The sequence below is a fragment of the Rhamphochromis sp. 'chilingali' genome (assembly GCF_963969265.1).
Source record: "Rhamphochromis sp. 'chilingali' genome assembly, chromosome: 14".
NCBI classification, from domain to species: Eukaryota; Metazoa; Chordata; class Actinopteri; order Cichliformes; family Cichlidae; genus Rhamphochromis; species Rhamphochromis sp. 'chilingali'.
Window position 1 is genome coordinate 14796493 of NC_137941.1, and position 13583 is coordinate 14810075.

Consider the following 13583-nt stretch of genomic DNA (forward strand, 5'->3'; position numbering starts at 1 on the left):
CACCCTGTCTAAGTTGAAGGGGTTATTAGGAGTGAAGGCTGTTCTGAAAAACGGGCTGCCAGTTCTTCAAGACAACCACAACAACTGCCCTGAAAAGCACCATCTCGGTGTGAAGGCCCTGGCGGATTCGAGCTTGTGACAGCCACATAATGGTAATGGGATCATTCGTCGTGACCAGACCTCACATCTGCAGCGGTGGATTGTATTTTACAACAACGAGCGAAAAGACGGCAAAAGCAAATAAAACTGCATTTTTTTCCCCTCAGTGGCATTTCTGTGATTTGATCAAATCAGGGTCCATCTGTGTGTGTGTGTCTGTGTGTGTGACTGTGTGAGAGAGAGAGAGAACCTGGCTTATGAATCCTACATAGGCATACGCCATCTTTAATAATGTACCATAATAAAGGAGGAAACTGTAACTGTGATACCGTAAATGCTTCACCAATGCCCGGGGTGCGTGTCTCGGTGCTTCTATCAAAGGGTACGACAATTGCGCTTGACAAAAGGAAGAACAAACACAAGTCCCTTCTAATTACACTTGTGTCATCTTCAGTGGCTCCACATCTGCACCACCACTGTCTCTTCATCAACAATCTACCCTCTGAAGCTTGTCACTCTATTTCCCTGTAATTTATCGTCCCGCAACGTTAAGCGACCGGAAACCTCCCAGCCTGGAGTCACTCCTCACACCACTTGAAACAAAACCATCTCAGTTGCCATCACTGAAATGAACTCTTGCTTCCCACCGGAGGGGCGGTGGTGGGGGGAGAAGGGAGGTTGGCAGTAGCACAGAGGCATAATACACACACGCAATGACACGGCCACACATACGTCTACTGTTGTTGAAGGATCTGAATGGCGGCAACCACAACTCTACTAAGAATAAGTCGCTTGTCTCCGTTGCGCTATCTGATATGGCGGCTCACATTCAGCTTACTATACATAACATACAGTTCTAAGCTATTTACACCAACTCATGCTAAGACATAGCAGGCTTCATTCTGCATTACCACTCCGTGCCAGGGGAGCAGTGGCGTCACAGCCAGCGGGATGCAGTGGGAGACAGTTCACGCAATCTAGGTGGCAAAGCATGAACATGTGAGAAGGAGGAGAGGAAGGAGGAGGATGCAGGGAAGACAGGCACCAAATACTGCAGTGCGAGAAGTGTGTGACAGTCCCTGGAGAGAGGAGGTGAGCTGCAGCTGGATCTTTTGGAATTTATAATTATTAAAAATAAAAATCACCTGAGCAGAAGCGTGTTAACAGAAGCGGCTCTGGTCGCACCGTGCTTAAAGGCAAAGACCCTCTTTAACTTTCCCAACACTCTGAACAAGAAGACACGCATGGCTGCCTCAGTATCAAATATTTATTAACCTGGTGGGCTGAAGATGCCCTCGTGCTTTCCTTCAGGTTCTTAGATTGTGCTCCTCAATGCACGCTTGCTTCAAGTTTAATTGGATTTGTGTGAGCGTGTGCTTCGTTTAACCTGACAGGGAGAGCTCATTCACCAATCAGTGTCATAATGTTGTTTGCATGTGTGAGACAGAGGCTCTGCGTTGCTGGATGGGCAACAACGGCAGCATACATGCAAGGAGACCACGATAAACGCACACACAAATGAATCAGTCAGCTGCTAAATCACATTGCTGTTTGGCAGTTTCCTGCATGCTGTTTCACCACGACGTAATTACAAATATGTGAATGTAACAATTTAAAACTCACAGGAAGGACATACAGTTGTATTCCTCGTGTACGCTATGCTACGCAGCAGCTCCTGCACCCACAGGAATCCCTTAGAATAGACTTTTTAGTTAGATGCACACAGACTGAACACTTCACAATAAATTGCTTAACTCCTCCTGAAATATATTAGCTAAGGGTCAGCAAGACGACAACTATTTACAAGCTGATACTGTTTCTTTCACATTCTGCTCACGGCTCTTTTTGAGCAGCTCTGCTGCGTCTATATGAAAATACTCTCCAGCTCTGCCTGCAAACTGCCGTTTGGTCTGATACGATCAAAAGGACTCCCTTAAGGTCCTTTGTGTTTCCATGCAAATGCGAGACTCCTGTCATTCCATTTGCTTATCGCCATATCCAGTTTTCTCATGCATGTTTTTCTCATCCAAAAGCAACTGACTGGGTATTGGCGTGAACTTGGCCACTTGGCAGGGCCGCAGACGGATTTGTCCTACTCTCCAGCTCCTGCCTGTTGCTTATCACCCAACTCATCACTGGGCTCACCAAGTCAAAGTCAGACTCAGGCATACCAGTGTAACACAACAGGCTTCACTGTATATCACAATTCACAAATGCAAAGCAGCACTGCTAACACTGACATGGCCCAAGGACACTGTAGCTAAGAACCACAATTTTTAAAAGTGGCAAAAACTGAATCACAAAGACAGAATAACCATGTTTCCTTTCAATAAAAATGAATAAATCAGTAAAAGAACAGATTGACATTTTGTCTAAGGCTTATTAGTTTTCATGCTGACACTAAGTCATATATGCTGCTAAATACATAACTACAAAAACACTAAGTCATATATATATATATATATAATTTTTTATTTTTTTATTTTTAGTTAGTTTGAGGAACAGCTTCAAAAGAAGACCGTTTAATGTGACTGCTTCCTGTTTAACATGCAAAGTAAAAGTAGCTGTTTGTGTAGAGTATCTGAAAACAGCATACTAAACATTTAAAGCAGTCTGATATTCACTCACTCGGCTTTAAAACTAAAATGTGATTTTAGGGATTCGTCCAGCTCTGTGTGGGTTGGGATGTTTTTGCTAAGTTTTATTTTAATGTTACAGCTGGATACAAGTGAAGGAGGTGTCTTGCATTCAGCATGGGGAAGAAGATCGAGTATCTTAAGATTTCAGATACATATAATTTGATTTCTTTTTCAAGAAGTGGGCATACATGGTTAATGTGAGAATATACATGATTTCAATGTGCTTTAACGTTTAATGTGATTTGCAACAGCTGGAAATCCTAATGATTGCGAGCAGACCACACATACCCTGCTGAGAAAGGACACTAACGGCCTCACACAGCCTCCCCATGAGCCTCAGTGACGGGGAAAGAAATGCTGCCCTCTATCAGCAGTGCTCATTTCTCCCTATAAGTATGCACGTGGGACATGCTCATCTTTGACTCGGAAGTCCTCTCTGTGGCTTCCTCTTCCATCAGAAACAGTGCGAAACAGGGAAAGCACAATAGCCGGACTGTGCTCTAGGTTGTGTCGGAGGCTCAGCTGTGCGATGACCCTACTGTAGATGACTTGTTCTGATGGCGGTGGCAGTGGTAGTGATTCTGCTGCATACATATGGAAAAGGGTGGAAATGACGGCCGCGAGAGGGTTCATAAATAAGAAAGGTCACAAAAGGGCTGCGGCTGTGACATAGATGGACAGCCCATTCAGCAGTTTTCCCTGCTGCACTTGTGGAAAGAAAATGAGCACTTGAAGGTTTGAAGTGCCAGCTTTGCACAGGCATTTTTATTGAGGCACCTTACTCGGCTGTGAATTCACTGTCATATAAAATCAGCACTCTGACCACTGCGCCGCCCATATCCCAAGCCACGGATACACGCCTGGACTGCACTCTCCACTCTCCTGGGAATGGATGGAAATTACAAGATGCCCAAACTGACAGCAGTTTGTGACAAACAAAATCTGTAATCTTGCAATTTTGATATCAAGAGTTATTAAAGTGATCGGCTGCAGGGTGAATCTCAGGGGGTTCTATAAAATAAATAAATAAAAAGCAGGAAACGTTTTGTTTTGCAGCTTGCGAGGTCCTTCTATTCACCGGAGCGCTTTGGGTCTAATTTCTGAAAGTTCGAGCTCTGCTTCTTTAACTAAAGCAAAACACTCAAAACTGGTTTCCGTGGCAACGCGGAACAGTTGGACCTGAATAAAGCCCGACCTGTAAACACACATGGACACACACGCGCATTCAACAGCACAATGACACAGTTTTGCTCCCACATCAAGATGCTGTAAATGTCAGAGGACTGTATCTTGTGGCATTTCTCTTCGCGGATAAATATCAAACGATGTTACTGCCGCTACATGGGGAATAAATTTTTTTTTAAAAAGCTGTCTGGAAATCTGGAAGTTCCTGGAAATGAAACTGGGTTTAGAAACTTTTGAGTGGGGCGACCAGCCTAAAGCGCACTTTGTGTTCAGACTCAAAGGAGTTGGATTTCTGCAAGAAAAACTGCCTAATATTGGCAATAATATTGGTTTTCAGGGTAATAAATGCCTTCTGAATAAACACATATAGCTGCTATTTAGCTCCTAAAAGCAAGGCTTCAGGAGAACTTTCCCTCTCGCCTCACCAAATGCCACCAAAGTCTCACAAATGGTAGCACCACCACCAGATTTTGGTGCTATTGCATCTGTTTTGTGCTCTAACGTGAATAATAATGTATATTTAAGATCAAATAAGGGCGGCAGGCAGCCGTTTACTGAAAAACTCCAAACTCAGGCATGAAAACATACCAAATGGGCAAAACCTTTTCTTTTTTTTCTTTTTTAAAACAACAGTTTTAATTTAAAGATATTAAAAGTCATCTTCACATGATACGATCATGCAAGTTATGTTGTTTTGTTTGTTTTTATTGAGTTTTTTGGTCTTATTTGCCAGGCGACCCTGTTAGTAAATGCTTGTGAGAAGAGGCGCTGCTTTTCAAGGACTCCACGAATCCCTGCATAGCTTGTGTCATATGGTGCCATTGTGCAGTTAGATAGATCGTTTCGAACAATGCATTAATCATACTCGCACCGCCACATTCTGCACAATTTACTCAATGCATCTCGTTATTGTACCTCGGCCAGTGAAATCCGCGTGTCTTTTAAGGTTCTTTCTATTTAAGCTGTCTTCCTTGCCTTCAGTGTCTCCACATTGTTTTGCAGCTACAGGGCATTTATATCGGAACAACAGCACGTGCAATCTCTTGCCATGTTACCCAATGTTAACAGTAGCCTTACAAAACAAGCTGATAAAGAAATTTTCCCCATAGTTGCCTGCTAGGCTGTGGCTATGTCTTTAAATACCATTTCCATTCAACATTCAACTATAATTGTGTATTTTTATTTTCCAAAACATATGTACAGCCTGCATTAAAGAAAATGAAAAAAACAAACACAAAAACGCCTAATATAATGATCATAAAACCTGACCAAACATTGACAGTCTGGAGCCCTGAATAACACAGGAGAAAAAGAGAAAAGAAACAAGTCAACAAGTCACCCAGAATCTTGTTTTATGGATGTTTGTGGAAAATGTTCATGTTTTTGCCATCAATTTGAGTCTACCTGGTAATTTTTTGCCTGTCTGCTCTCTCCTCTTTCTTTTTTCTACCCATTTGGTTGTTTTTCCTCTCTTTGGAGCATTCAACATTTTATTCATTTATTTTAAAATTGCTGTAAGTAATGTTAATTACAGGCATCCTGGTACCAGGGCTCTGGATTAGACCAGGTAGGTACAATAATCATCTCTGATACTGACAGGTCAACTACCAGTCAACCAACGGGCAATCATGTATAAGAGAAATTAATTCCACTGCTACATCTCTACTTTAAAACCAAGGTAAGAGAATGAGAAAAGGGTGAAAGCCTGACAGGATTATGAAGCCCATTTGACCAGGGTGAATCTTTAGGCAGACCGTATTTCCAGCTCACAGTTTTAAGCCAGTGACACAGTGCCTCCTCTGCATGTAAGCATTTTTGGCTCTGGGCTCGCTCCATGTCAGACTCTGATTGGCTCCTTGGAAGTTTTCACCTGTTCAAAACCCATCAGAGCTCTAAAGTAGTATCAGGGTAGCAGTTTTATATGGTGATGATATGGGACAAGGACGGGATCTGCCTGTGTGAGAAATGCCACCTGCTGTACGCCTCAGCTGCCCTCCCCTCCACGGACACCACGCCCTTGTGTGCTGGCACACTGAATGGCAGAAACACTAAACTTTACATCCGGCATGTTGCTTTTAGCTGGGATTCCCCACAGCTTCTCTGTCTCTCCTGTGTCATCCTGTGTCATGTTCAACCATTATATTCACATGGCGCGTGCACACACACACACACACACACACACACACACACACACACACACACACGAGGGAAACCAGCCTGAGCAACAGAGGGATGATGTAGAAAAGGAAAGAGAGACCTAGCAGCTGTTACAACTTTCAAATGACTTCCTTAAAAAAAGAACTTGGGTACAAACTGTGGCACTCATAATCATGACTTATAAAGTCATTAAGCATTCATGTTCAGCACGTTTTAGATTCCAGTATTTCATCAAACCCTGTTTAGCATAACGGCGTCCCCAAACAACCACTCCAAACAGCCTGACATGGCAGCGCTCACACTTATCTCCAAGCAACCGGTAAACTAGGTGACGTATCTGGCATACCTGATGGACAGGTGTGCCACGGAGCACCTAGTTGATTAGAAATGCAACTTTTTAGTCTTGATAAGTTCAGAACTTCAACTTTTTCTATCATCTTCTACAGAAAGCCAATGACAGCATATCTTCAGGGACAAACTTACAGATTGAAATAAAATGTCTTCAGGTGTCTCAGTTCAAGGCAACTTTAAGCCTCTCGTCTTTAATCATGAGGGTTTCATTTCCCTTCACAACAGACTTCTTTTTCATTACACTTTTTATTCCATCGTGATAAAAATTGCAGCAGCAATGCACGATTGTGAGGTCACAAACAAAAACACAGAGCTGTCCCCTTCATCTCCCATTTGGATGATGATGATGATACATAGCACCTCTCTAGTTCTTTCTCCCGCTGTCACACTCTCCTTCAGGTGAAACCATCTCCAAATAGTGACCACTCCTGTTTTACTTCCCTTATTTCTAGCATATTTGGACGGCTTAGTCAGAGACTAAGTCATCAAGTCAGAGCAATCCTCCTCATTCCAGCCACGCCTTCCACACCTCCTCACTATGGCTCTGGAGAGTCATCTAGCCGATTATTTAAATCCTGGTTGTAATGGGTGTAATGCTACAGGAACTATTAGTCATGCAACAGGTTGCAGTGAAATGTGAGTGGCAGCTCATTGAGAAGTGAGTTTCTACAGACACTGCTGTGATACACACGCAAGCTTCTGTTATAATAAAAAAAAAAAAAGTAGATCTTTTTTAAAAAGGTGTTTCAAACTCTCGGGGAGCTTAAACAGTGATCCCACAGCTACAATAGACACACAATGAACTCACAATTCTCTCACATCTAATCTCGCTGCTCCCTTAAGCTATGTACTCTGTTGCACTAGCAAGCCTGTTATCACTTCAGGAGAGAAAATATACTCTTTCACTTTCATGAAAAAGTTAATAATTGCTATACAAATTTAGCAGAGTTGTAGAGGCGCTGAAATTTGAAATGCAGTAGCCTGAACACAGAAAAAATAAAAGCCCAAGGCTAATTTCTAAGAAGAAAATTGTCATTTTTTCTCCTGTAATTGCTAATGAAGAGCAATTTCATAAGCCATAACTTTTATAACACAAGATCTCAATAGGGGATACATTTGTATGGAAGATTAAACATGTGTGGCATCTCCTCCTAAATAAAACAGATCACTCTGAGGGATCACTCCTTATGGACAGGTGAGAGGAGACAGGAGGAGGAGGAGGGTACAGCGGATGTGGCTTTGGAGGAGAGCAATACAGTACCTCCTGATATCACTCCAGACAAAACCAGAGCCTGAATTGGAGAGCTTCCCCTTCGCCCAGGATCAACTGGGGAGTATTAATGGATTCTGAGTGGATCAACTGATGGCTATCGTATTTCGGTGTTTTGACTCAGTGTGCACAGACAACCCAACACACACATCTGCACGGGCACCACTGTGGTGCAATGCAGATGTTTACACCACGCCGTAGTATCCCATTATTAAAAAAAAAAAAGAATGCACGTCTTGTAATCGGCCTGGCTTTATTAAACAACTGTTAGCTAGCTTAATACGTAGATGAAGAGCACAAAACAGCTCATTAGAAAGACAGTGGAGTGTAGCACAAGAGTTAGCACTCGGTCACAAATGTATCACATTTTCATTTAGGCATGTCGAAGGTGCCGGGAGATAATTGGAAGGAGGAAAAGTCTGTTTTTGTCACTGAACAAGCAAGTAAACAAACCTGCATGATATTACAGGAGGACAGCTTTAACTGTGTTTACTCCGCAAGCACCACCTTCATGTGCTTACTATCACTGACTGACTATTGATCAGGCTCACAGCAAGCGCTCACATTGGTCATTTTGCGTGCAACTCCAGCTCAGGTTTGATAGACAAGCAACACTGCAAACGGTTTATGAAGCTCCAATATCAATTAGCACCAAGTCCCACTCTCGTGTGCCTCGTGTGCAGCACGAGCAACGACTGCAAGAAACTTAATATGGAGGACAAACCTTTTTTAAAAATGATTTCTTGTGTAAAAACAGGCCACCATTAAAAAACAAAACAAAACACATGAGCAAAAATGCAACAAAGATATTTTGCTTAACTATAATATCAAAATAATTTCCTTTGCAATTGCACTCTAATTAGGAACATATAAATTAGGCAACTATAATAAAAGAAATATGGCTAATAATAATTATTCTTAAGCATACTGAATTTCTGTTTCATGAGTTCCACTGATTATTGCTGCAATAAACAATTATTTTTAAAACCTACAATTATATATCAAGCTCATGTCAAGGCAATTAAATATATATGTAAAACACAGAAATTATTTAAAGTATGAGTCCATTAACATAAATATATACATTTGGAGTAACAATTGTCTTAACACTGAAATCTATATTAAGTAATCCATATTTTTAAAACACTAATAAAGTGCTACAAACAAACAGTTTCAGCAGATACAAGCCTCATAATTGTAAAAACTCTTTAAAATATGACTATAAATTTGTAACTAATTATTCAACATTTCCCTGACAAGAAGCTTCCAAACTTCCCCAAATAAAATCAAAAGCTACTTTTATTCTTATAAATTAGCTCATAGCTCCAAAGCTATTTGAAATGTGAACACATAAACTGCACAGAGGTGAAATAATATTTAAATGGCAAACAGGACATCAAAACCACATGAACTCACACCTTTGTTTTTGATCAGGTGATTTAAAAACACGTTTAAAAAGGCCCAGGCTTTCACTCATTAGCAAACAAAAAGCTAAAAAGTCACCATAATCAATCTGAATTTTACCCTTTAAAATGGGTACAATTTAACTGTGAATCCATATATGGCTGTCAGCACAGGGACCTTGTTACACAACAAAACATAACTAAAAATATATAAACAAGCAGCAGCTGAAACTACAGCAGCCTCACAAAACCCAAGAAGTGTCAGCAGGCCTGAAGATGAGACATAAAGCTCACACAGCTTCCTAAATAACAGGACAAAAACTGATGAGCCCTGTGTAACTATATGCATCGAGCTCAGCTGCAATTAAATCCACGAGAATTCCTGCAGTTGTTAACATAATTATTTAAATGCAAGATTTAGAAAATACCATAAATAAAGCAAACAGCGTAGAATCGTCCTATATTATTACATCTAAATTGCATTTTCAATGATGTCTCGTAGAGCTTGAATACATGTAAAAGAAATTATACACGAAAAAGATGAGACATTTGCATTAACTGGAGGCCTGTAAATTATGATAATTAAATCTTATAGTGAACACAAAAAATACGCATTTTAATCTTTTTAAAATTTAAATCTGGGCGAACGTTTCTGTCGCAAAATCTCCAAACAAATCGTGGCGAACTTCTGCGGAGAGGGTTTCAAATTTAAATTCACTACTTTTTAAGGCATTCTGTATTTAAACCAAGCGAACAACAACAACAGCAAACTATTAAGTTGCACCTCCACGTGTCACGTTGAGGCAGGCTCTGCGTTACAAAATGAACACCTATACGTATTCAAACAGCACTAGTATTGATCTCGCTCATATGGCGAGGATTCCGCTTTAAGGCCTTTTTCAGCACATGCAAGCACATCCAGCAGCTGTACACACTGCCGATTGGACACATCGGGCACATGTATGGACATTTGCTCCATCTGATTCAGCCTATAGCCGTGCAGTGTGCAGGGCCATCATGGCAGCCATTATGAGGCTCTCCAACATTGCCATGGCCTACGTGCACATTAACTGTGGGGAGTGGCGCAGGCTTTTACACCATGTTGCGCCTTGCAGCTTACAAAACGTCTTTAGATCGAGCCATAAAGCAAGGAAAACGACACAGCAGCTCGATCATTGTATATGTAAAGCATGCAGATTTTTTTCTACAATGTTGTTAAGCAAAAAAAAAAGAAAGGAAAAAACACGAAGGGGCTGCTTAGGCAGGAAAGTAGAAAGCCTGCACTAGAGGGGGAGGACTATGCTGGAAGCACATAAAGTATGGGTCACGTGTTCCTCCACAAGGGGCTTGAATATTTACCTTTTTGTCACGCAATGTAGTTTTTCCCTATAGCCAATGGCATTGTTGTGAAAATGGGTGGATCTATAGATGTCGAGGGAGTGTTTAGGCTGCGCAAACTGCCACATACGAGTGACTTTTTCAGGCGTTACGCGTAGGGGTAAAAAAAAATTAGTTTCTTTCTTTAATATACCCAGGCATTTAAAAGAAATTAAAAAGCTCGTGGATTTCTTACGTTTGTGGGCAAGCTGACACAAACACAAGTACACAGCAGTGGTGTCGTGGTTGTAAAGCTGAGGGGCTGACCTATAGATTTACGCACTAAAACAGTCAACCCTAGCTGCTACTTCTTCTCTCTTACACACACAGCGTGACTCCCACATACATCCACACGCATGCATATAGGGGAGAAAGAGGCAGCTGATTGGTATGCATCACGTCGTGCATTGCAGTGCAACAGTCAATAAAGAAACCCAACTTTTATCGCCTACATATATGGAAAAATAACCTTGCGTAGGGAGAGGAGGTTAATACATAAACGCATTTGGACCACGTTAATTTCAGCCTAAACTTGAACCAAGTTTAATTTCAGCCTTTAGGTGAGATTTAATTAGGATATATTAATTATTACACGTCAAGCGTGTGCGCGTGAGTCCATGTTTTAAACTGGGATAGGCCTTGCTGCAAGATCACGCGATATGGCAGCAGCCACCGTGTGTTGTGCGGATGTTGGGACTAAACTGTTTCTTTATCGCCCTTTTCTCTCCCCCCAACACCCACCCACCCCTTCAACTCCCTTTGTCTAATCACCACACAATCGCAATTTAATCGCCAGGAAACAAAGCAGCAACAGCGTGGCAGAAATCACACACGGCAGCCGAGAAAAGAGGGAAAATCTGCTCGCTATATTTCACAGCGGAAGCCTACAGGTCACACAAGTCTGCCATGGGGCACAGTATAGGCGTATGATACAATGCGTGTGTGTTTGTGGAGAACGTGTGTGTCACAGATTGTAGGCCTACCTTAGTTTTTTGGGAACAGAGTAGTCTACCTCTATCACCTTTCCGTGTAATTCAACTTTACCTGTAGGGACGAAAAACAATTGATAGTGTAGCGTTAGCTGTTGTGTTCATAAAAGTAACAATGCAAGCTGGGTAGGCCTACACACCAACACTTTGAATCACTTCACCAAGTAGGTGCGTCCCCATTCAAAATAGCCAACCCCTGAAAAAAGTAGTGTACACGGGCGCGTTGTGTTCGCGGCGGCGAACAAACTGTATACGTTTACATTAATCCCAACTCGGGGTGAGGTCCTGTGGGTGACAATTGGGGGGGTATCGGCGCCAAAATGAAGCATGATAAGCTTATATACTATGGGGAAAATGGGCAGCCATGCTTTCCACTCCCACAACCCTCACAGTGCAATGAGGGATATTTTTTCAGCTTCCAGTAAAGAATGCAACATCAAAAGAGGAGATGATTTGCAAAGGAGAATTGACTTGTACTCTTTCTATTCTAGGTAGGTGTTTTTCCTAATTCCCCGTGCTGACCCGGCTCGGAGGGTGAATTTGAAGCGCTCTTCGGCGAGGCTTTCAAACACGGCTTTTCGTTACTATTGAGTGGCCTGGCGCAGCACGGAATTAGCGTCTCACCTCGTCCCCCCTCAGCTACCTGTTTATTAGCTCTTTCCTCTGGACCCCCGTGACCCACCTCCAAGACACCTCGTAAAAACATAGCCAGACATCAGAGGAACACGAATCTGACAAGTTTTCCGCGCTCGCTTCGCCGTGCTCTCTTGAATAAAATCAAGATAAAAAATAAGTGAAAAATAATTATGCCTACCCGAACCATCAGACCATCCCATACATTCCAGTGGGTGATTGCAAAGTAGCGCCCCGCACTATCGGAATCCCCAAAATATAGGGTATTGTGCGCGTTAATTGCGTTACGACGACTCGTGCTTTCTTTAGGCAAATGGGCACTAAAGCCCCAAGTGTGTCCTGTGATCGATAATTTATCCAATTTTTGCTGGAGCGTGCATGAGTGAGCGTTCATCTAAACTCTGATGGCACACACGGATGTGATCGCAAACACTGTCCCGAACAACATACACAGACACACACACACTCTCTCACACACACATATACATATAGATATAGATATATGTGTAAAAGAAATAACACAAGAGCTGCTTAACAGCCTATTTCACATTTCGGACACTCTGACCTATTGTGCTTTTTAAACCTCGTCTTGCAGTTAAACTCGCTGTGAAATTTCCCTGTCACCAGCAGCATCACTTATCAAATCCACACTTACCAGAAAGAGTCTCTATAGCCTTTATGGCCGAGTTCTGATCGGGGAAGTCCACAAAAGCATAGCCGGATTTCAGTAGGACCTGGTCGGCCACTGGCAGCTTCCTCTCCCCAAAGAGCTGCTTCAAGTCCTCGACAGTGACCGAAGGACTTAAATTCCCAACATATAGTTTGTTCATGATCTGAAAGGAAAAATCTCGAAGGGGTATCAGATCTTAGAGTGAGAGAATGGCGATATTCAGAGAAGTAGAAAAAAATTTAAAAAATAAAATAAAAAATAAAATAGAAAAAAATCTGCTGGGATTTAAAAAAAAAAGACGCAGCAATCACCCCCCAGGATAGTACTAAGCTATAGGCGACCCCCCGGCACCAACTGGCCCTGGCCAAACTCTTTTAACAGGGACTGAGGGAGAAGTGTCGTCGCTACGACGCTACTCTGGAGCCAACAAGCACCGCCTCTAAATAAAATCTCCCTTAAAATCACAAGAAAAAAATTGTTTGGAGGTGCATGTGGGTTCACTGCTGCTCTCCCAGCACAGAAAGTGCAGTAGGGTATGAAAGTGGCATGATGAGCAGTGGGTACATTCAGCAAAGGGATGGGCTTAAAGGAGGCAGAGGGGTTATATTAACAAATCATAATAAGGGCCGTGCCACGGGTCCCTCCAGGCTGGGGGAGTGAAGAAAGGAAAAAAAAGAGCTACTGTGTGGAAAATCAAGTCGTTGTCACTGCACTTGTCGACTCAAAGAGTGTCACTGATCCCCACAGTTTGCCTTTTATTTATTTATGAGCCACATAAAAATATGGATTTATGGCGGCGTGTAAGATGTG

General features: G+C 42.2%; 1 protein-coding gene across 4 annotated transcripts in view; it reads right to left on the bottom strand.

Moving 5' to 3' along the window:
• igf2bp2a (insulin-like growth factor 2 mRNA binding protein 2a) overlaps positions 1 to 13329 on the bottom strand; it is a 65250-nt gene extending 51921 nt beyond the window's left edge. Inside the window, exons 1-2 of one of the 4 annotated variants that reach the window (XM_080902103.1) lie at positions 12759 to 13329; positions 11465 to 11525 (exon numbers count right to left, since the gene is read on the bottom strand). In XM_080902103.1, coding sequence (XP_080758229.1) covers positions 11465 to 11525; positions 12759 to 12933 — 236 coding nt within the window. In that variant the 5' untranslated portion in view covers positions 12934 to 13329. Of the gene's footprint in view, positions 1 to 11464; positions 11526 to 12284; positions 12434 to 12758 lie in introns of those variants that run through there. The other 3 variants (XM_080902105.1, XM_080902104.1, XM_080902106.1) reach the window with 3 other exon arrangements.
• Between the last annotated feature and the right edge of the window lie 254 nt (positions 13330 to 13583).